This window comes from Equus quagga, chromosome 13, assembly GCF_021613505.1.
Source record: "Equus quagga isolate Etosha38 chromosome 13, UCLA_HA_Equagga_1.0, whole genome shotgun sequence".
Taxonomy (NCBI): domain Eukaryota; kingdom Metazoa; phylum Chordata; class Mammalia; order Perissodactyla; family Equidae; genus Equus; species Equus quagga.
In genome coordinates, this window is record NC_060279.1 from 17703254 (window position 1) to 17725908 (window position 22655).

Sequence of the window (22655 nt, forward strand, 5' to 3'; positions counted from 1 at the left end):
ATAGGGCTCTAATTTCATTTTTCTTAGCACGGAAAGTCAGTGGCCCCCAAGTTCACTAGGTTGTAATGTTTCCTCTGTCATATGTCAACATCCCATATGCACTTGTGTCTACTTCAATGTTCTTTATCATATCACAACACTGCAGTATCGAATTACTCCAGCTCTATAAGGAATCTTCCTATCTGGAGGGATAAATCACACTTCCTTGGATTTTTAGAATTGCCTTGGCTCTTCTTAGATCTTTCTCTTTATAATTAACTTTAGAATCCGTTTGTCAAATTCCACAGAAAGTCTTGTTTGGATTTTGACTGACATTGCACTTAATTGTGGAGAATCATAATCCTTTATGACATAGATTTTCTGTTCTGTGAATTTAGTATCATGTATTTTTTATTACAATCTTCTTTTTTTTTGCCCTTTGGTATTTTAAAGATTTTTTTTTTAATTTTTCCTTTTTTTCTCCAAAGGCCCCCAGTACATAGTTGTACATATTTTAGTTGTGGCTCCTTCTAGTTGTGATACGTGGGATGCCTCAGCGTGGCCTGATGAGTGGTGCCATGTCTGCACCCAGGATTCGAACAGATGAAACCCTGGGCCGCCGAAGCAGAGCAGACGAACTTAACCAGCCCCCATGCCTTTTGGTATTTTAGCCATAAAGCTCTTGCACATTTTTGTCAGATTTATTCCTAGGCATCTTATTTCTGTTGCACTTGTGAATAGGATCTTTCCCCCACTATGACACAGGTATACGGATTTCCTGCTACTTAGGTATATAGGATTGCTATTGATCTTTCACACTGATCATGATTTGGCAACTTTGCTCAGCACTTTGCCTAATTTGTTTTTCTTGAAGAACCTTGTAGAGATTCTAGCTGAAAAATGATGTTGTCTACAAATATTTTATACTTTCCCTTGCTGATCATTGAATATTTTTTTTTCTCTTAAATACAAGGACCAGAACTTGTAGGATAATGTTACTTGAAGAAGTTATTACAGGCTTGTCATGTTCGTGACTTCAATGGAATTGCTTCTATAATCTCATAATTAAATGTTTTGTTACAGACTCTTCACATATAATCCACATCTAGTTAATATTCTTTGTTTGCTAAGAGATTTTGTTTTTAATTATGGTTCTTGACTTTTTAATGCTTTATCTGTATCCATTGAGACAAGCATATGGGTGTTTTCCTTAATCTGATAATAAGGTAGATTACAGATAGATTTTAAATTGCAGTACCATCTTTATATTTGAGGTAAACTTTATTTGTGCTTGATGTATCATTTTGTACACTCTGCTGGATTTGATTTCATAATTACTTTCTTTAGTATTTTCAATCAGTGTTCAAAAAACTGAGATTCATCCATAATTTTCTTTGCTTACAGAGTTCTTGTCTTATTTTGGTCTCAAGATTATAACAACTTCATAAGATAGGCTGAATAGCTTTTACTCTTCTTCTGGAACAATTTGTATGAGAGAGGATTTTCAGTTCCATTAAATTTGGTAAAACTTACATGTAAAACCACCTGGCATGGTTTCTTTGGCAAAGGAGAGTGGGAGCATAGGAAGGGAAGTATTGGGAGACTTTTGACTACTGACCTATTTCATCGATGATTAATTTCTTCAGATTTTGTATTTCTTCTCAAGTCAACTTTTTAACTTGTATTTTTCTGGTAAATTGTCAGTTTTACCTCAGTTTTCAATTTATTGAGAAAAACCACTTAAATTTACAAATTTTATAGTATAACTGATTTCTTAATCTCTACTCTACTGTATCTCTAATTATATCCCCTTTTGAATTTCTAATATTGCGTATTTAAGCTGTCTTCTTTTCAATGGGGCTTGCTAGAAGTTTATTTTATTGGTCTCCACAAAGAACCAGCTTTTGAATTTATCAATCAATTTTACCTTTTTTGGGTTGACCATATTTATTTCCTAGTTCCTTGAGGTGAATGCTTAGCATATCCACTTGAAATAATTTTTAATAAATGCATTTAATGCCATAAATTTCGTTCAAATGACTACCTTCACGGCGTTATCCAACTTTTGCCATGAAGTATTTTCTCTTTTATTCTTTTCTAATGGTTTGTAATTTTTAGTCTGAATCATGAGTTATTTAGGAATGTGTTTTTAAGTTTTCAAACATATGAGAATTTCTAATTTAACTAAATTTTTATCAAAGAATTTGGTCTGTACTATCGTGATGCATTGAAATATCTAGCCTAGTATGTGGCCAAATTTTATAAATGTTTGAGATGTATGAATCCTCTATTTGTTAGGTGGAGGTTTTTGTATATGTCTGTACACAATATATTATAGAAATCTTCTATTTCCTGAAGACAATCCATTTCCACTGGAATAGAAGTTCAGATTGGAAAGTAATCTTAAAATGACTTTAAAATAAATACATTCACAGAGACAAAGAAATAAAATATTTAAAAAATCAAAGCTTAAGAAACAAACACAGAAGAGATAAAGAAAGAAAAAATGAATATGAAAAATAAATAGAAAAATAGACATTGTGATAAAAAATATTCAATAATTAGGGGTCGGCCCAGTGGTGTAGTGTTTAAGTTCGTGCACTCTGCTTTGGTGGCCCGGGGTTCACCGGTTTGGATCCCAGGCGTGGACCCACATACCACTCATCAAGCCATGCTGTGGCGGCATCCCACATACAAAGTAGAGGAATATTGGCACAGATTTTAGCTCAGAGACAATCTTCTTCAAGTAAAAAGAGGAAGATTGGCAATGGATGTTAGCTCAGGGCCAATCTTCCTCACCAAAAAAAAAGAAGACAGAAAATCAATAATGAGATAAACTGCAAATTGGTCACAGTCAGAGAATAAATTTTTTTCCCCCAGGTTTCTTAGAGGTATAATTGACAAAATTGTGAGGTATTTAAAGTGTATATTGTGATGAATTGATATACATTGGTAAGGGAATTCCTCCATCTAGTTAATTAAGAAAAAAATTATTAAATTGGAAGATTATATTTAGGAATTCATGCAGAATACAGCATGATATAAAAGAGTAAACATGTGTGGCAGTTTTAAATTATGACCACAAATGCTTTGATACTCCTCCCATTAAGAGGTGGGTCTAGCCCCTGCATTCCCCAATCTGGGCACGTTTGTGACTAAGTTAGGTGGAGGTGACACTATGTGATTTCAGAGGCTGGATAATAAAAGCCCATGTAGCTTCTGCCTTGTTTGCTGGAACAGTCACTATTGGAGCTTTGGGCTGCCATATAAGTAGGATGATTACCCTGAAGCCACTACCATGTAGGAAACTCAAACCACATGGAGAGGTTATGTATAGGTCCTCCAATCTACAGCTCCAGTAGAGTCCAGCCTTTGTTACTATAGCCTAAACATGTGAGTGAAAAACCCCAGCTATTCAAGTTACTACCAGGTGTTCAAGTCTTCTTATTTGATGCCCTGGACATCATGAAGCAGAGTCAAGCTATCCCTGAAGTACCTTTCCAAATTCCTATCATACAGAATCTGGGAGCAAAATAAAATGGTTATTGTTTCATGCCACTATGCTTTGGAGTGGTTTGTTACACAGCAATACATAGACAGAACACATGAAGGATGCATCTAATTAGCAGTTTCAGAAAGAGAGAATAAAAGGAATGATGGAACTAATATTTGGAGAGATAATATTGAGAATTTTCTATAGTTCTTGAAATGAAAGCACATATTAAGTGCAAAATAATGAAAATAAATTCATACCTAGGTACACTATAGTGAAGATCCATAGCATTAAGCATAAAGAGAAAATTTCAAAAGCCACCAAAGAGAAAACACAGATTACTCATAAAAAGAATGGCAATGAGACAAAGAACTCTCATCAGCAACAACAGATACCAGATGTCAATGTAGTAATATCTCCAAAGCATGGAGGGGAAAATAACTGGCAACATTGATTTCTATACCTAGCTAAGCTATAATTCAAGAGTAATGATGAAATAGAGAACTTTTCTTTCAAAACTAAGTTTACCAACCACAAATTTTTATTGAATGAATTACTAAAGGATGTATTGCAGCAAAAAGAAAAGTGAAGTCAGAATGAAAGTGTGGTATTAAGGAAAGAAATGGTAAATATATAAGAATTGATAAATTAGATTAATAAATCTAATTATACATTGACTGCATAGTAACTGTTTTATGTTATATACTAATAAATATGGAACTAAAATTCTAGATAGCAGTAACGTCCCAATACATTTGGTAGCTAAAACACAGTCTTATTGGAGCAGAAGGATAGTTGTATTTAAAAAACTATAAATTGTTAGGAAAATAAATGGTTAAGTGTGCATTTAAAAATTTAAGAGTAGCTACTTATAGTATAGACAACATTTAATCTATAGTTTCCAAATCAGCAGAAAGGGAATAAAAAAAAGTTATCAATCCAACAAAGGCAGGAAAGGCAAACAAACCAAAAATAAATAAGTTAAATAAGGAGAAAGCATTGTAAACAGAAAATCAAAAGTACATGGTAGAGATGGTAGATATTATTTCAAATAGGTCGTACTCATGTGGATTGGACTTCCCAGTTAAAAAACAGAGACTGCCAAAAGATCAGAACAGATACTTCTCCAAAGAAGATATAGATGGCCAACAGGCACATGAAAAGATGTTCAACATCATTAACTATCAGGGAAATGCAAATCAAAACTACAATGAGATATCACCTCACTCCTGTCAGAATGGCTATAATTAACAAGACAGGAAACAACAAGTGTTGGAGAGGATGTGGAGAGAAGGGAACTCTCATACACTGCTGGTGGGAGTGCAAACTGGTGCAGCTACTATGGAAAGCAGTATGGAAATTCCTCAAAAAATTAAGAATAGGGGCCGGCTCCGTGGCCGAGTGGTTAAGTTCACACTCTCCGCTGTGGTGCTCCAGGGTTCGGATCCTGGGCGAGGACATGGCACTGCTCATCAGGCCATGGTGAGGCAGTGTCCCACATCCCACAACTAGAAGGACCTGCAACTAAGATATACAACTATGTACAGGGGGGGGTTTGGGGAAATAGAGCAGAAAAAAAAAAAAAAAGATTGGCAACAGTTGTTAGCCCAGGTGCCAATATTTAAAAAAAAAAAAATTAAGAATAGATCTATCATATGATCCAGCTATTCCATTGCTAGGTATTTATCCAAAGAACTTGAAAACACAAATGCATAAAGATACATGCACCCCTATGTTCATTGCAGCATTATTCACAATAGCCAAGACTTGGAAGCAACCTAGGTGCCCGTCAAGGGGTGAATGGATAAAGAAGATGTGGTATACATACACAATGGAATACTACTGAGCCATAAGAAATGATGAAATCTGGCCATTTGTGACAACATGGATGGACCTTCAGGGTATTAGGCTAAGTTAAACAAGTCAGAGGGAGAAAGTCAAACACCGTTTGACCTCACTCCTAAGTAGAAGATAAAAACAACAAGAAACACATAGAAACAGAGACTGGATTGGTGGTTACCAGAGGGAAGGGGGGAGGGAGGAAGGCAAAAGGGGTGATTAGGCACATATGTGTGGTGACGGATGGTAATTAGTCTTTGGGTGGTGAACATGATGTAATCTGCACAGGAATCGAAATATAATAATGTACACTTGAAATTTATATAATGTTATACACCAATGTCACGGCAACAATAAGAAAAAAACCCCAGAGACTACCAGGATGAAAAATCAAAAACCCAGCTATATGCTGTTTACAAAAGATGTGCCAACTGCCAATAAAATAACATAGAAAGGTTGAAAATAAAGGAAAAAGTTACAGCAAGCAAATGAGAACCAAAAGAAAGTTGGAATGGAGTACTGTATCAGATAAAATAGTTTAAAGCAAATAAGTATTAATAAGGATAAAGAGATATTACATAATGATAAAAAATTACATTATATTAAAAAGTGGTAAAAATAAAAAATGCTAAAAAATTGACAGGAGTTCTATCCAGCTATCCATATAACCATGAAATAAAACAAAAAGTAACAGAATTACAAGGAAAAATAAGTAGATTAACAATTACATTGGGAATTTTTAATATATCTTTATTAGAAACTCACAGATCAATAAACAAAAACTAAGTTGAGAGGCTGGCTGATGTTTTTAGTCTTAATTTGCCTTGTGTGCAAACTGTCATTTGCAGCTCATCTTAAGTGGTAGCTTTATCTTTCTACCTACTCCAGCCCAATCCCATTTTAGTGCAGCCTCCTTGTAGATCCTGAGACCCTCTGGTCCAGAACTAGGTGTCTCAGGACTCCTGTCCCTCAGAACACTGGGGAAGATAACAGATGTGTTTACTGAGCCAGAAAGCAGACTGGCACATGTCTGTGTGCACTGATTTCTCTGCTTCCTTCCAACACTCCCACAGATGAGCTGGGGGTTTTGTTTGTTTTGTTTTTTAAACTCTAGCTCAGGGTGGAAGTCATAGCTTTTCCCAAATCCCAGTTCACAGTGAGCCTGGCTGAGGAGCCATACCCCTGTGTGGGGTGCTATTGATCTCCATTACTCCGAAGGAGTCAAACTCCTAGCCAACTTCACCTGCTTTCAGACCCAGAAGACCATCAGGATCACAGCTCTAGCCCCACGAACCCAGTAAGAGCTGTGTTGCTTTTTCATTTCTGATGCCCAGAGAAGATAATCTCGTTAATGAATCCAGAAATATCTTTTAATTAAAAAAAGTTTTTATTATTGAAGTTTTTGGAGAAGATGTAGCAATTCATAAAGTGAGCTCATAATACCATTTAGCCTATTTTCCTGTGCCATCTGGATGTGAGGAACTCTGTGGACTTGCTACCTTCCTTGGCTTTACTGAGTAATGGGAGCTGAGGTTTCTGCCATTCTCAATGCCAGAAACCTGTTTAGAGTCTCTGTAAATCTCCGCAGGGCTTCTAGCTTGGGGTGGGAGGCAGAGTACGAAGTTCCCCTTATTTCTTACTCTCCTCTCTGATTTTCCGTATACACCAATTAGAGGAATTTTTATTTATTCTGGTGCTGAAAGCCTTACTCTTAAATCATCAGTCTTTGTCCTGAATTCTCTAGAGTCTATATAATTTTGTAACCTTAAGTTTTGAAATCCAAAAGGGCAAGAGATAAAAGAAAACTTGGGAGGGAGAGGAGGAAAATCTCACAATTACACTCATTATTATTTTACCAGAAAAGATATTTTCCTCTCTGCATTTGTGTCCTGAAAATCTGTCTTCTCCCATTTCCTCAGAAGCCACATTCCTGTCTACTTAGCCTCTCTTATCTCTTATTTTTCTATCCTGGATTCTTTCCTGCTGAAGTCTGTAATCTCTTTATAAGATGAAATCTCTCCTAGCTTTCTCTAATGATACTTTTTGTTCTGGAGAATATCAGTCTTTAAAATGGCAATACAAAGTTTCTCACGGTGTATTCCAGCCTCCTTGAACTGGGTCATTAAATGGAATCATCTCCAACTGTCACAGATTATAGGCAGCAAGACCCATGGATGTCCCATTCACAAGATAGAGATTGCTGAGTCTGGAAGTATATTTCAGAGGTTGCCAGGTCCCTTTCTTGTTTTTAAGATAGACAGGATCTTGTCTCTTCTTAATATCTCTCATGGAGAGTAGATTCTAATAGATAGGTGTCTAACAACTACTACTGCTACCAGGCAGTGTGCTTCTTTGCTCATCCACCTCTTCTTTCTTTTCCTTCAGACTTCTTTTTCTCTTTCTCTTTCCCTATTCTTGCTTCTTTCTCAGTTCAGTTTTCCTGCCTCTCTTTTTCTCCCTCACCCATAAATAGAAAAAAAAAAATGCAAATGTTGAGGTTCCTGACTGGTGACATCCCAGAGAAATGAGGAAATACAGGTTGTTATATAATTGGGAGGGGTCAGGGGTGTGACCTAAAGTTGAGGGAAGAGGAGAAGAGAACCATAAAGCCAAGAGAAAGCAAAAAGTTTAAGTAAAGATTAAATTTTAGACTTTTATTACTTAAATGATTCTGTGAATCCCATCTAGAGCATTCCATCTTTCTCAGGCTGTGATGGTTCCCAGGAGATGCAAAATTACCAAGGGTCAGTAATGACCTATTCAAAGATGATCACCCTCTTCAGTTTTTGTTTGTACAAAAGTATCAGTACCTAATATTACATTAGAATGAGCCTTAGGAAAAGCCTATAACAAGATGTTTTTTCAATCACCAGGATGTGAAAGCTATTACATTGATCTTTTTTTTTTTAAGATTGGCACCTCAGCTAACATCTGTTGCCAATTTTTTTTTTTTCCTTCTTCTTCTTCTCCCCAAAGCCCCCCAGTACATAGTTCTATATTCTAGCTGTAAATCCTTCTGGCTGTGCTATGGGGGACACTACCTCAGCGTGGCTTGATGAGCGGTGCCAGGTTCATGCCCAGGATCCGAACCAGCGAAACCCTGGGCCACCGAAACAGAGCGTATGAACTTAACCACTTGGCCACGGGGCCGGCCCCTACATTGATCCTTAATCTATCTCCTTTTCCATTTCCAATGTTACTTTCAGGCTCCCGTACTGTGGCAGATAGTTCTGGCATTCTTTAAAAACCATGACAAACAGTGAAACTTCTAACAACAACAGCAACAACAATAAAACCTATTTTACTTTTGGGTTGGTGGGAAACGTTGACAAACATAAGAAATAAAAGCTGCCCATAGACAGTTCTCCTCACAGAAATAACTGCTATTAATATTTTGTTGTATTTCTGACCATTTTTTATGCAATTCTATTTCACAGTTATACTTTATACATATAGTTTTGTGTCTTTCAGGCATGTTTTAGTCTAGAATACTTCTAGCCATGGTTTTCCGTCACTTTTCTGGCCGGTTGAACTGTATATATTCCTTTTCCTCCTGGGGAATAGAATTTGAAAAAGCAAACTCTGCAAAATCTTATTCTGAAGGACCTTACAGTTGACTGGGATACTTAAGCGCATTATCTGATTGCACGTCTGCACGTGATCTCAAGGTGGAATGGTTCCAAAGATCTCTTCCACAGATTTATCACCCTATCACATAACTGCCTTTACTTAATTTCCCTCTAAACTTTAAACTCTGAGAGCAGACTGTGTGGTTCCCATTTGTACCCCAGTGACTAGCACATGACCCAATACATAGAAAATTCTCAATGTATTTTTGACGACTGAATGAATGAAAGAATGAATAAATAACATGCTTAAATCCTAGAGGATCCATAACTCAACAAGCTTTCTCCTTAGTATCAGGATACATCCAGATTAAGGTTCCCAGAAGTAAAATATTGGTTTAGATTTAGATTTGTCTTGAAAGAGCAGAGAAAGATAGGAATTGATCATCAGTTGAACACTCCCTATAGATCCTAAACTCTTAACTCTCCCTAAGATTCCTACTGTGCTTTAATGCTAAAATTTGGCTGTCCCACAAATAGTTATAGAAAATTAATTTCAACTTCTTTCTACAGCTAATAACCTTCTGTAACATCTCGGCCACTGCTGCCTACCTTTTGGAAATGTTGGCATTCCAATATTTGGCCCTATAGGCTTTGTTCTACCACAGGGATATTGCTAAAGAACAACTAAAACCATGCACGTCCTCTTGGACAAAGGATTGGATCACTTAGGGGACCATGAGGGGAAGCTTACAGCCAATGGTTGAGAGTGAGCAAGAGAGTAAGAGAGCAAGCCAGAGAGCCTTCTAGAGATGTCAGTTTGAAAGAGGGCAGGGGAAAGCACAGGCAGCTGGGTTTGCTCTTTATGAGCCTCCTTATCCTCTTCAGCTTTGACAGGTCTTGGATTTCATCTCATTCAAACACGAAACTGCTAATGAACTGAGACATCCTCTGTAAGTAGATGAAAGATATTTTCTCTCTTGGCAATTTATAGTTGGTCATATGATACAACTGGTCGTATGCTTTTCAGGCAGTATGCTGTGTACCTCTCTCTACAAACGCAATTCTACAACACTTTGTGTGTGTGTTTTTTTAAACAGGTTTAACTTACGTTCATTAGTGTGAAGTTGTGTGAAGCTCTGATTCACCCTATTTGCATAATAAGAGCAGTACCACCTGTTGAGTACCTACTAAGCGCCCGGCACAGAGGTATGTTACATACGTTATCTAACTGAACTTGGAGAACCTGCTTCCAGAAACATAATTTAAATATCTCAGTTACTTTGAAATTGCATATGGCCCTTTCCTTAAGAAATTTACATTCAATCTATTTAGCCCTATCTCAGTAGAAGAGAAAAAAAAATAATTCCAGAATTTATAAACACTTTTCTGGTGAGAAATATGAAAATCACTGAGCTTTCCATTCTACCTTCTTATCCAATTTTCTTTCTGAATTTTGAAATCTAATTTTTCCATCTTATTTTCCAATTAGTTGATAGCCTCTCTTCTCTCTTGCCATCCTCCCCCAGCAGCGCATTCCTATTTTGCCACATAATAAAAGGGTTAACTGCTTCCCGTATTCCCAAATTAGAAAACATAAAAGTTAAATAAAAATGATTTGGACATTGAAGACTTTTTTCCCTACATTCAAGTATGAGACTGCTGTGGGATAACTGATGAGTTATCCATAATCTTATAAGTGTGCTCTTCATTCATTGCCTAAGTAAATTTCATTTAATTAAAATTTCCATCTTGTTAAATATAATAGCAGGTTTCAATTCCCCAGATAGGTTGAAGGCCGATTAAATAGGTTGAAGGGCCAATAAAGTTCTTTTCTTATTGCTTAGGGATTACTTCTATGTTCCATAGTAACATGGTCAGGAATTTTAAGCATTTATATGAAAGTTATGGTCCAAATTTCTGTTTGTTTTTTTCTAAGATTAATTGATTCAACAAACATTTATCAAGCACCTCTTGTATCAAGCACCCTGCTGAGGGAGTGATAAGACAGAAGTGAGTGAAACAGGCATATGTCTGCCCTTACAGGGCTTACTGCCAACTGGGGACAACAGATATTAAGCAAATTTTACAAATATGACAAATGCTGTGAAGAAGAGGTCAGGGTGCCATGGGAATATGTACCAGGTAAAACTAACCTAGCCTGATTGGGATGGTGGGAGGAAAAGATTTTTCCAAAGAAGTTCAATTTCAGGCTTGAAGCATTAGAAGGAAGAGCGGTCTAGGGTGAAGAGTTATCTAGGTAAGGGAGAAGCTAGTATAAGGCTCTGAGCACAAAAGCACACTGCCTATTCAAGGACCTAAGAGAAGGTCACTGGGGCTAGAGGGATGACGCCAGGAAACGCTAGAGAAGAGGCTGGCAAGGACCAGATCACATTGGTCATCCTAAGGACTGGGGACTTTATTCTAAGGACAATGGAGAATTGAAGCCAGGAAATAAAATTTTTTTAAAAGCTTAATATGGTCAAAATGTGGAATATAAGAATATATCAAGTTACTATTTGTTCTGGAATGTGCTCATACCTTGTAATCCAATGATATTAAGGGTTTTTATAAATATAGGACAAATTATCTAGTTTCTGATACATAGAATTTTTCTGAGAATAAAAAAGACCCTAAGGGGGCCGGCCCCATGGTGCAGCAGTTGAGTTCACACATTCCGCTTCAGTGGCCCGGGGTTTGCTGGTTCAGATCCCGGGTGCAGACATGGCACCGCTTGTCAAGCCATGCTGTGGCAGGCGTCCCACATATAAAGTAGAGGAAGGTGGGCACGGATGTTAGCTCAGGGCCGGTCGTCCTCAGCAAAAAGAGGAGGATTGGCAGCAGATGTTAGCTCAGGGCTGATCTTCCTCAAAAAAAAAAAAAAAGAAAAAAACCGACCCTAAGATAGTTAAGCAAAGCAGAACAGTACTTGGGTACATATCCTTAGAATGTCTTAATGTGACAAACATACGTCCTGAGTTTCTTAGCTTTTCATCTATATCACATTTTAACTTGATTGCACATGGAGGTGGTAAAATAATAAAGGCAGGGAAAGGAGGAAGTTGTGCATGTCTGTGCACGTGTGGTTTCCCATGGTTTCGAAGAAAAGCAGATTTATGACAATGAATATCAGTATCATATTCTCTGCACTCAAAAATAGTAGTCTACCCTACAGAAACTAAGAAAGTGGAGAGAATAAAATATTAAAAGATTTTTTCTTTTAGTTGGATGCTTTAGGGAAAAACAGCAGCTTCTGGGTAATACAACAGATTTTGACATGAAATATGTTGATTTTAGACTAGGGACCCCCAAGATGGCTTTGCTAGTACTGTGCTTGGAGTGGTAAAGAGATCCACAAACACTAAGGCCCTTGCACAATATAGAGTACAAGAGGCTAAGGTTTTAATTTTCTTTTTTAATGCTCTTCAGTCTTCCCTATGAGCATTTCTTCTTGTCTTCTCCAGATGGTCTGTGTCCATTAAATTAGCAGACAAAATTTCAAGGTGTAGATCTTTCCCAGAGGTATTTTCTTACTGGGAGTTGGGAGAAATTCTTGAAGATTAATAAAGTCTCCCTTAGTAAATATTAGGAGAATAGAGAACGAGAGAGAGTTCTGACCACCATTCTCCAACACCCCACTGTTTTCCAAACCAGGAGTTTCTTCTTTGGGATCTTGGACTGCAATGCTTCCTGACTGTTCCTCAGGCTCAGTGACTCCCTCTTAGGAGTGAATGAATAAACATACATTTGGCAAACTGTTTGAGAAAGGCTGCTGACCCTTGATCTAAGAAATCTTGAGTTGCAATGTCCATTTGCATGTGACTCACTATTTGAAGAGAATGAATCACTCACTTGATTGAATCACTTAGCTCCACGGTCTGAGGTGTGGTACTAAAGAGGGCATAGGCCAGCTTCACATACATTGTGTACCTGAGGACTGCAATTGATAAATCCTTCCATCAAAATAAAAACACACCTATTAAGTACCTAATTGTGCACAGGATTTGGAAACATTCCGAATATGTAGGCTAAATATGAAAATAAACCAGTGCTTGTTAAGGTTTCATGGAACACGTGAGATGTCTATTATTCTAAAAAGGGAGGAGGCTTGCTATGTATTAACTGTCAGGTTACCAAAGCTCTGGGTAAATTTGGAATGAATGTTGAGTAGCTTCTCAGCAAGTAGCTGGTGTCTGGTTGAAAGCTGGCCAATCTGTTTACTTGGGCAGAAATGTGGTTATGTTAGGCTGTTTTTAGACATAAAAAGGTTTTTTAAAAGTTTCAACCCTCTAGAATCTGGCTCACCATATCCTGATACTGTATTCTTTTCTATAATCAGAGTCATGGATGAAGAAATCTATCTTCTAGCACTGAATGAGAATAGATTTGGGTGTGTGGTCAGACCTATGAGTATTATAGATAAAGACTAAATAAACTATTATTTTAAAAAATAATTTTATGCTGCAGTAGTTCTAAATCATTCATTTTAGCTTGATATAAAAGAGCAAAAGGGCAAAAAAAAATTAACATTTATCATGAACCTGTGTTGTTAAGTGAGGCACTCACATATTCAGTCATATATATCATCATTAAAGTTTACAGGAAGCCTGTAATAGCTAATATTTCCATTTTAGTCAAGGGAGAAATTGAAGTTCAGAGACTGAGATGGCAGAGCTGGAATCCACACTCAGGTCTGCTAGCTTACGATCTTTCCTTAAAATCATTTAGGCACAAACTGAAAAACTTAAAATCAGGTAGGATTAAACAAAATCATTCTGCTTCAACTCTTTAATTTCTTTTGGTTTAGATATAATCTATATCTACTAGGGAAAAAAGTGAATAAAATCTATTGCAGGAAGATGCTTGTATTCTGCAAATCTGTTGATGAGGGGGGCAGTAGAAAGAGATGAGATTGGAAAAATGTACAGCAAGCAACATCTAAATTCTGGGTCATAATTTTTCTGAGTACTGTTGATTTTTGAAAGTTATTGTCACACGAGGGCATCAATGTCTTATAACCTGTAAAATGTAAATATGACTAGTTCTATCGAGGGACATTGTAAAGCTATTGAAGAATCCTATAAAATTCTTAGGAAAGCTGCCATAAAATACAAAGATTATTTATACTTTGGGCCCTCATCTGTGTACCTGAAGTACTTTGTTTTTACCTTAATTACTGCACTCATCATATTGCATCCTAATCTACTCTCTGGTATCTCTTCCAGAAGGTGGGTTCCTCCAAGACAGGGACTATGTCTCTTTCATTGTGACAGTGCCTGAAATATAATAAGTACTCAGTAAATGTTTACTGAGTAAACAATACAACAAAAGAATTCATGTTTCTGATTCCACTTCCCTTATTTCCAAAACGAGAAGATAGTAATATTTTCCCAGATTGCTTATCAGGAGTGTTATATGTTCATATACTGTTTATGCTGGAGATATGAGCCACAGACATAAAAGGTGTTATTATGATGATTACTAATTATTTTACATAAAGTTTTTATTCTAAAATCTTTTTAAAAAATCTAACCAATAAATTTCAGGAAAGAAATGTAGGGGATTTAGGGAATATGTAGTAGTAATCTCCATCCTTGGGCTCTAAGGGTTGAAGGAAAAACAGGATCCTATACCAGAGATGGGAACAATCTTTCACTAGGTGGCTCTCTTTCCCGTGAGCGGGCAAATGGTTGGTGCAGCAATGACAGGGGGCATTGTACAGCTGCAACCACGTGCGTCACACCGCCATCACAGTAGGCGCCTGCAGCGGGAGGGGCATAGTTCAGTTTCTATTTCGTTAATGATACTCTGTCTTTGGGACTTATTTCAAAGTAGCCTGCACTTTCATTTCCCTCAAATTTATACTGTTATTCCAAATAGATACTGGTCCAGTCTTTTAATAGTTGCAACCTCAGGGAAGGATCTTGAAAGTGCCTCTTCACCTAGCACGGAAGATAGCAGGAATCCAGGTACCCAAATGGAGCCAGACCAAAATAGCCCATTAAAATCCTGATTTTTAACTATCCAGGGAGAGCTGCATTCCTGGAAGGTTTTATACCATTACATATCCTAAAGTCCTTTGGGACAGCTGCTTAAACGACTCCACAATAGGAACCGAAAACATAATTTGCAAAATGTCAAATCATTCCTTTAAACCATTAGGACAACGATTTCTCCAGCTACTTCTCACACACTCCATATTATTATTGACCCAATTCTTTATTCCTGCTTTTTAGCCCCAAACCAAACACAAAATATACACATAATAGATATTCAAAAAGATTTGCTCTAAGTATTAAAATCCTTTTCCTAGACGCCTTTCAGTGGAACTTCGCGCCAGCATCTAGGTTTTTCGTGATACTATTTTACCCAACGCTTTCATCTCCGGCTCAAAAGATGCAGAGAGACACGTTCCAAAACACTGCAGACGCATCAGAGAAGGAGGAAGTTTGCAGAGAAGGGAGGACCTCGGAGGTCTGCTTGTGATCATCAAGCGGCACCCCCACGGGGGGGTGTCTCTGAGAGGGATGGCCATCGTCAGCGTCTCACGACGTCCTGGCTCTAAATGCTGGGAAACCACTTGTTAGCCCCCTAGGATGTGTTCCCACTCTCGCTCTGGCCTCCTTGCGGCAGGATGTGGCTCCGGAAGGCCACGCGGGGAACTCCGAGGAGGCTCGGTCGCCTAGGGTGTGTGTGGGGTGGGGTTTGGGGGGATTTCTGTAAGGGGTCGACCAGCTTGGAGAAGTCGGCTGTCCCTGTCGGCAGGCGAGGGATCGCGGCTGTCGTGTGCCGTTCTCCTCCCTCAGGGACCCCGTCCTGGCGGGATCCCGCCTCCCGGAGCCCGAGGCCGTTGTGGGGAAACCCCTCGCCCGCCTCGCCGCTCCGCGCCGCCGCCGCGCCCTCTCTGCTCCGGCCCGCCGCCTGCCAGCCTCTAGGCCCTCTCCACGCCCGGCCCCGGGAGGAAAGTATGGAGGTGGTTCCCGCCCGCAGGCCGGTGGAAAAGCCCACGGTGAATGCCTCGGGGTCTCCCCTATCGCTGCGGGAAGGGAAAAGGGAGGAGGAAATGAACCTCACCGCCTGGGAGCACGACCCAGATTCCCAACCTGGGGGAGGCCTTGGATGGAAGGGAAGCCAAGGGGGAACCTTGGGCACTTTCTCGACAATCCAGTCGCCCAGGGAGGGTCACCCTGTCCGCACACATTGGTTACTATGACAATACAACTACAGCCTCCAGTTGCCATGGCAGCTGCTTATCCAATCCGATTGCTTTCCTTTCTCTTCCTCCCTGGGCTCCACCCCATACCCTCCAACAGTCTCCCAGCGTGCAGAGGGAGGGGACGCGGAAAAGAGGGGGGTCCTCAGCGTCACTCTCTAGGGCGCGAGAGAAGACAAGAGTCGAGGGATTAGGGGCGGAACTGTAGGAGGAAGGGGCGGCGTTTCCAGTAGGGAAGAGTGGAGGAAAGGAAAAAGGAAGAGAGAAATCGGGTGGAGTGGAAAGACGGGGGAAGATTTTGAGTGTAACTCCCGGTCGAATTGGGCTCGATGTTCCCAGTGAGGCTGGGGTTGCCCCCTCGCGCGGGAGGAGAGGGGTGGATTGGCCGCCAGCCGTCAAGCGCCTCCAGCGAGCCGCTCAGCAGCCGCACAAGCACCGCACAGCTAGCAGATCCCCAAAGGGAGCGCTACAGAGAGGCGGAAATCACCGGCCGCTGAACTCTCGCGAGAGGGACCCCCACTTCCTATCTCCGCTTCTCCCTCCTCTTCCCCCCGCCCCTTTCCCTTCTCCCTCCCCCTCCCCCCTCCCGGGTCGGAGTGTCCCTGCGCCCCACGGGCCGGAGCAGCAGCGAGAGCAGCTTTCCCCGCTCCCTCCCCCTCGCCTCACTCACCCCCACCCCCCCGCCGAGCGAGGAGGAGCCGGAGGAGAGGAAGATGGCGGCGGCCGCCAGCACCCGCGGTGCCGCGGGGCCGCTCCGAGGAGCCTGAGAGACCCACAGAGGCTTCGCGGGAAGACGCGGCGGCAGAGGATGAGCCTGCAGAGCGCGCAGTATCTCCGGTGAGTGCCGAGGCCGGCCCCATACGTGGGGGGAGCAGGCCGAGGGTTGGGGCATGGAGCAACAGACACAGAGATGGTATGTCCGGGGTGGCGGGGGAGTTGCCGTGTCCTCTGCTTCCCCGGCAGGGAGGCGGGGGCTGCGAGGGAATCCGCGGGAGGGGGCGGAGCGGGCACACACACGGGTACCTGGCCCCCGCGGGCCAGGCTGAGTTCCAGCGAAGCCGGCTCATCTCGGCGCGGGGAAGGAGGTTAAGGAAGTGTGAGGTGTGTGCGCGCGCGCCCGGGGTCGCGGGCTCGCTGGCGAGGGGTGGGGGAGGCGCCCGGGGAGGCGGCGGCGACCCCGAGTGGAGGTGGGTGTGGAGTCTCATCCCGGTGGCGGGGGAAAACGTGGTTGGTGTGGGATTGGTTGGAGCGATGCACGAAGAGAAGACGCGGTGGAAGCCAGCACACCTGGGGGGTGTGGGTGGCCGGCGAGGGAGGAGGGGGAGACTGCAGGAAGCTGGAGTTTGTTCTTCATTCTCGGGGTGGAAGTGCTGAGGAATAATGTCATCTGTAGTTGGTTGGTGTCGTGGGAGTGGGGGCATAAAGAGGGGGAATGGATGAGGAAGTGAGGAAAGAGGGAGGTACTGTGGACGGGGTTGGGTTCCCCAGAAGAAACTGGGTTAGAATCAGTGTAGTCGGAAGACATCATTCTGAGAGTCGTGCATTCTTTAAGAGTGGTGTAAGGAACTTGTATGTCCGAGGTAGAGTGACTCATTGGTACAGAGTGTGTGTGAGTAGGTGATGTGTGTCTGGGGTGAGGTGAAGGGGGCGATTGATACCCATTTTAGGAGGGGGAAGATGCAGACACATTGGAACCAAGTACCTGATCGCAGAGCATAATGAATGGAAAGATCAGCTGTTGTGCAGCCAGAAAGGTTCCATGGAAGCAGGATGTGAGCTTGGAAGTAGAGGTAAATGAGGGTCAAAGTCTTGATGGCAGAGAAAAGGTGGTTAGAGCCTGAAGTTAATTGGGGATTTGTTACTGCTTAGAAAACGGGAAGGAAGACCTTAAAATGGGTCCCTTTTTGTCTTTCAGGAACAGAACTAAGAAAGGCGGGCTTATGGGAAGATATTTAAAAAAGTAGTTTCATACCTTGTGAAAGAGGGATTTGAATGGAGTAGAAGTCTGAAATGAGCAGAAAAGTCACTTTAGCTGTTTAGTGAAGTGAAAGTCTTGATGTGTGAGCAGATCCCTATATGTATATTGCAAGAGAAGGTATGTAGTAAGTGAAACACGAGGGTAGTTATTCTACTTATGGAAGTAATAGTTTTATTAAGCATAGTGTGGAGAGGAGAGAATAATGAGATCTTTGAATTATGGTTGATTGCCTCAGTTTAACAGGGACAGGATCCACACAAAATGTGTGCTCAGTGACTATAAGGTAGTTGGAATGATATCAAGGTCCTTTTTTTCTCTATTATCCTTTTATTGTTTAACATATCAGATAAACTTAAATGCAACTGTGGCAAAGATCTGTGGTAGATGCTGTAGAGGGAGGATATGGAAACCATTAGGACACTCCTTAATTTTAAAGAATTTGCAGTTTAGTGTATATTAGGCAAATAAATTAATAACAGCACAGAGTAGAATAAGGTAAGTATCATAAAAGATGCCAAATGTTTTAAGAGTCCAAAGGCAGGAGATTACCTGAGCAACTGGGGGGAATCAGGAAGAGCTTCCTTTGTTCATTGCTCATTCATACGCTTATGATTCATCAGTCATTTTGTTGATCACCAATATGAGAGGCATTGTACCAACTGCTGAGAATAGAAAATTAAGAACTCCACCTTCCTCTTAGAGAGTTTACAGTTTATTAGGCTTCAAGGAGAAAATGGCACTTAAGATGGACCTTAAGGATAAACAATATCCTGACAGGTGTGGATTGGGAAGAGGGGAATTCAAATGGAAGGATACTGAGCAGAGAAATGTGGATAGGGAGGTCCGGAGTCAGGTGAGGTGTTCAGTCCAGTTAAACAAGAATATCTGGTGATGCAGCTGGAAAAACTTAGGTTTTTCATAGGTTGTTAAGTTTGACCCCTTCCTTTTACAGATGAGGAAAGTATAGCCCAAAGAAGTTAAAATTTTTGAGGATCATATACCTGGTATGTGGAAGCTCTGTAACTCAAAATGTAGATTTTCTAACTCCAGATTATCTGTGCTCTGTGCAACATATCTGGGTTCATCCATTCTTTCCACAAATACATATTGAGAGCTTACTATGTATTCTAGGTACTGAGGATACAGTGGTGAACAAAAGAGTGAACATGGAAAGATATATTCTAGTAGAAAGATGCAGTCAATAAACATATGTTTATCAGGTGTTAACAGGTACTAGGAAGGAAAATAAAGCAAGATAGGACTATGCTGTTTTATATGGACAGAGTGATCAGGGAAAGCCGATTTGATAAGGTGCCTGTATTTGAGAGGTTCTTGAATATCATCAAGTGGCCAGTAGAGAATCTGAGATGACTTGTTTAGAAGGAACTTCACATGTTCATAGCTATGTATTAGGAAGATGAATCTGTAGTATAATGGTGGGCAGTTAGGGCCAGAAATAAGGTGGTGGCAATGGTACTAGAAAAGTATGATGAAAAGCAGATTGAGAGAGTGGTGGTAATTTTAATGGGAAGATCAGTTGGCTTTGAGAGGCTTCTGTTTTACTGTATCTTATATTTTGTAAATCAACATGGTAGGCAAGACTTATCCTTAGGTTGTGGAGTCAGTGGTAGATGGCTCAGGATGAGTTTAGGTCTCTCAAGAAGGGGGAAAAGAATAAGAGTGAACAAAATGTTTAAATAACCTGTATTTTCCAGCTAAAGTTGAACAGGCAAAATTGAACAGGCATAGGACCTGGAATCCCTTAAAGATTCCTGAACACCAGACTTTTCTCAGTCTTGCACATCTGTCCTAAGTAAATAAAGCAAGTCTTAGGGCTAATAGTAGTCTGAGACTGAGGTGGAGAGGTAATAAAGAAAGGCTTGACCAGCCCAAAGTTCCCTTTTCCTCTTCTTAAGATAATCATTCCATTTAAAGTCTGCTGTGGAGAGACTGGAGAATGTCTTCAGGGAAGCCTTATGTTCACATTCTTTTTCTTGATGAAAATGGAACCGTGGGTTTTTATAGACAATTCAAGGAGGATGCTGGGTATTGCTGAATGAGTGTGGTTGAGAGTTGGGTAGGTATTCTTTGTGACCTTGGCTTCGGGAAGAGCTTTGTTGCCTACCTTTGTCGGTGGTGTAAGACCATGACTGGGCAGTTTTGAAGCTGCATAGTTGTAGATCTTCCCTCATGTAGGTGAAAATTAGTTTGTTAGAGTAGGTGAGCTAGGGTGTCTGGCATTGAAATGGTGGGGTGGTGGCAAACCAGGTAGCAACACAGCAGTTTGAAGAGAGTAAGAAATGAGGATATGAGGTAAGAAACATCAGTAAAGCGAAGAAAGAGGGAATTTGACATCAAGGGAGTGAAATTAGTCTTGAGTTGTAGAAATAGAGCAGAGATGAAAGAAAAGAAAACCTATCCTTTGTATGGGAAAAAAGGTGATATTCTGGGCAAGAAAAGATGATGAAATTTTTTTGGTTAGAAGGGAAGTGTCATTTTTTTGAAATAGCAGACTGACAAGACATATCCAAATGAATAAGTTAAGAATATCTTCTTACATTTTATAAGAAGAAATAGTCTTAAATAGGGGGTTTCAAGACTGAATAATTAGAAATTTATTACTCAAATTGAAGGAAAAATCAGTATTTTCTCTTTTGATTCATGACAAAATGGAAAGTTTTTCTTTTTTCGAGGAAGCTTAGCCCTGAGCTAACATCTGCTGCCAATCCTCCTCTTTTTGCTGAGGAAAACTGGCCCTGAGCTAACATCTGTGCCCATCTTCGTCTACTTTATATGTGGGATGCCTGTCACAGCATGGCTTGACAAGGAGTGCCATGTCCGCACCCGGGATCTGAACTGGCGAACCCTGGGCCGCCAAAGCGGAATGTGCGAACTTAACTGCTGTGCCACTGTGCTGGCCAAAATGGAAAGATTTTTAAAGACTTTTTGACACCTCTGTTGATTAAAAGAAAAGGGTGTGTTGAATATAGTTCATTTGATAATGCTAGGAGAAGGGTGAGGAAAGGCCATCAATGAAATATAGGTGAGGTATAATATCATACTTTAAAAGAACAGCATTTGAAAGAACAGAAATATGGAAATTAACATATCAAAGTTGGGAAAGCAAGAGTGGGAGAAGTATTGGAGTACCAGAGAGGGTAGACATCATCAAAGTTGTTTTGGAAGATGAGAAAGTAGAATCATCATAGCCGTTGGGAATACCAAACAGGTCAAAGCTGGTTATAAAAGGTGACACAGGTGCCACTGAATGACATCTGCTGCTGTTGTGGGAGGCAGCTGTTCATACTTTGTACTTCCTCCAACTTTCCTCTTTTCCTTCCTTCACTGTTCTCTCTTTTGTCTTTAGTTTTTTCTATGATGTAGGTTTTTCAGAGAGGTCCCCTTGAAGTTGATCCCTAGTGTTAGACCCCTTTACAGGAAAGGTTTACAAATTGCCCGTTTTGTTAGAATTTTTTTTTGGGATACCTCTGTTAGTGAAGAAGCTGCATTCCAGTGGTAGCTTCTTTGTCAGAAACTTTGTTACCAGAGATAGAAATAATATAACAGCCATAAGGTTGTTTTCAGAGGCAGCAGAAAAAAGGTGGTCATTTATATACTAATTAAAATATCCGGTGTGTTGTAGGATAAAATCTGTCACTATAAATCTTGAGACAGAGGGAGATAAGGGGAGGGGATGAGGCTGGATAAAGTAGCAAGCAGGACCTTATCCTAGCCTGGGGAGAGGAACCGGGAAGTTGGTGGGAACATTTGGGAGGAATGTGTGTACTAAATAGTGTGGGCTCCAGTTTCTGGAAGAATCTGGTAATGCTGGGCTGGGTATTCACTGTGTCTAGAAGCTTCAAGAAATCCTATAGCTCATACTGATATTAATGCACGTGATCAAGAAGTCTTTCCCTGACCCATCCCCCCTCTCCAACAGGATTTAAAAATAGCTTTGGTCTCAGAAAACCAGCCAAACATGGCTGATTTACCAAACATGGTAAAATTGTTTGAAAGAAGTGACTTTCTCTTGAGGCTTGTAAAGTCTAGTTTTTGTTATAATGGTGTTCATAGCATTCTACCTGCTTGAATATTGACTGGCTAAATTATTTTGGCAGTTAATTTCTGTTTCCCTTGTGGTTTCAGTTGGATTCAAAATGTATACTTCCTGTCCTAGCCTGTGTTTCATTGCCTTCTAACACCTGCTGTGTTCTACCTTCATGGTAGATGAAGCAATTGCTGAGTTTTTGTTTTGTTTTTTAAGATATGTAATAGTAAATTCTGGACCCACTAGTGCAGCAAGTTTCTCATGAGGCAGTTTTGGGTTGGAGGGTGGTTCAGACTTTAAAAGGGCTAGTTTGTTTAATAGTGGAGAAATACTGTTTGCAGCCTCCAACTACATCTCTAACCCTGACTAGCCGTTTGTTGTTATTGGTGGCGTGAATGAGTACCTGAAAGTTTAGGTAGGTTTGTTTAACTGATTGCTCTTGTTCACTTGTGTTTCAGATAGTGGATTCTTCATCTGTATGTGGGTATTTTGGCATGTGGTCATCACATATTGCCATTTAAGTTTTGTAATCAAGCTGT

The 22655-nt window shown here is 40.5% G+C and overlaps 1 protein-coding gene across 6 annotated transcripts in view; it reads left to right on the forward strand.

Annotated features, from left to right (window-relative positions):
* The first annotated feature begins 15187 nt into the window (after positions 1 to 15187).
* Positions 15188 to 22655, forward strand: part of SMG7 (SMG7 nonsense mediated mRNA decay factor) — an 84036-nt gene continuing 76568 nt past the window's right edge. For 4 of the 6 annotated variants that reach the window (XM_046681436.1, XM_046681442.1, XM_046681441.1 and 1 more), the window contains exon 1: positions 18145 to 18185. In XM_046681436.1, coding sequence (XP_046537392.1) covers positions 18167 to 18185 — 19 coding nt within the window. In that variant the 5' untranslated portion in view covers positions 18145 to 18166. Of the gene's footprint in view, positions 16928 to 18144; positions 18186 to 22655 lie in introns of those variants that run through there. The other 2 variants (XM_046681437.1, XM_046681440.1) reach the window with 2 other exon arrangements.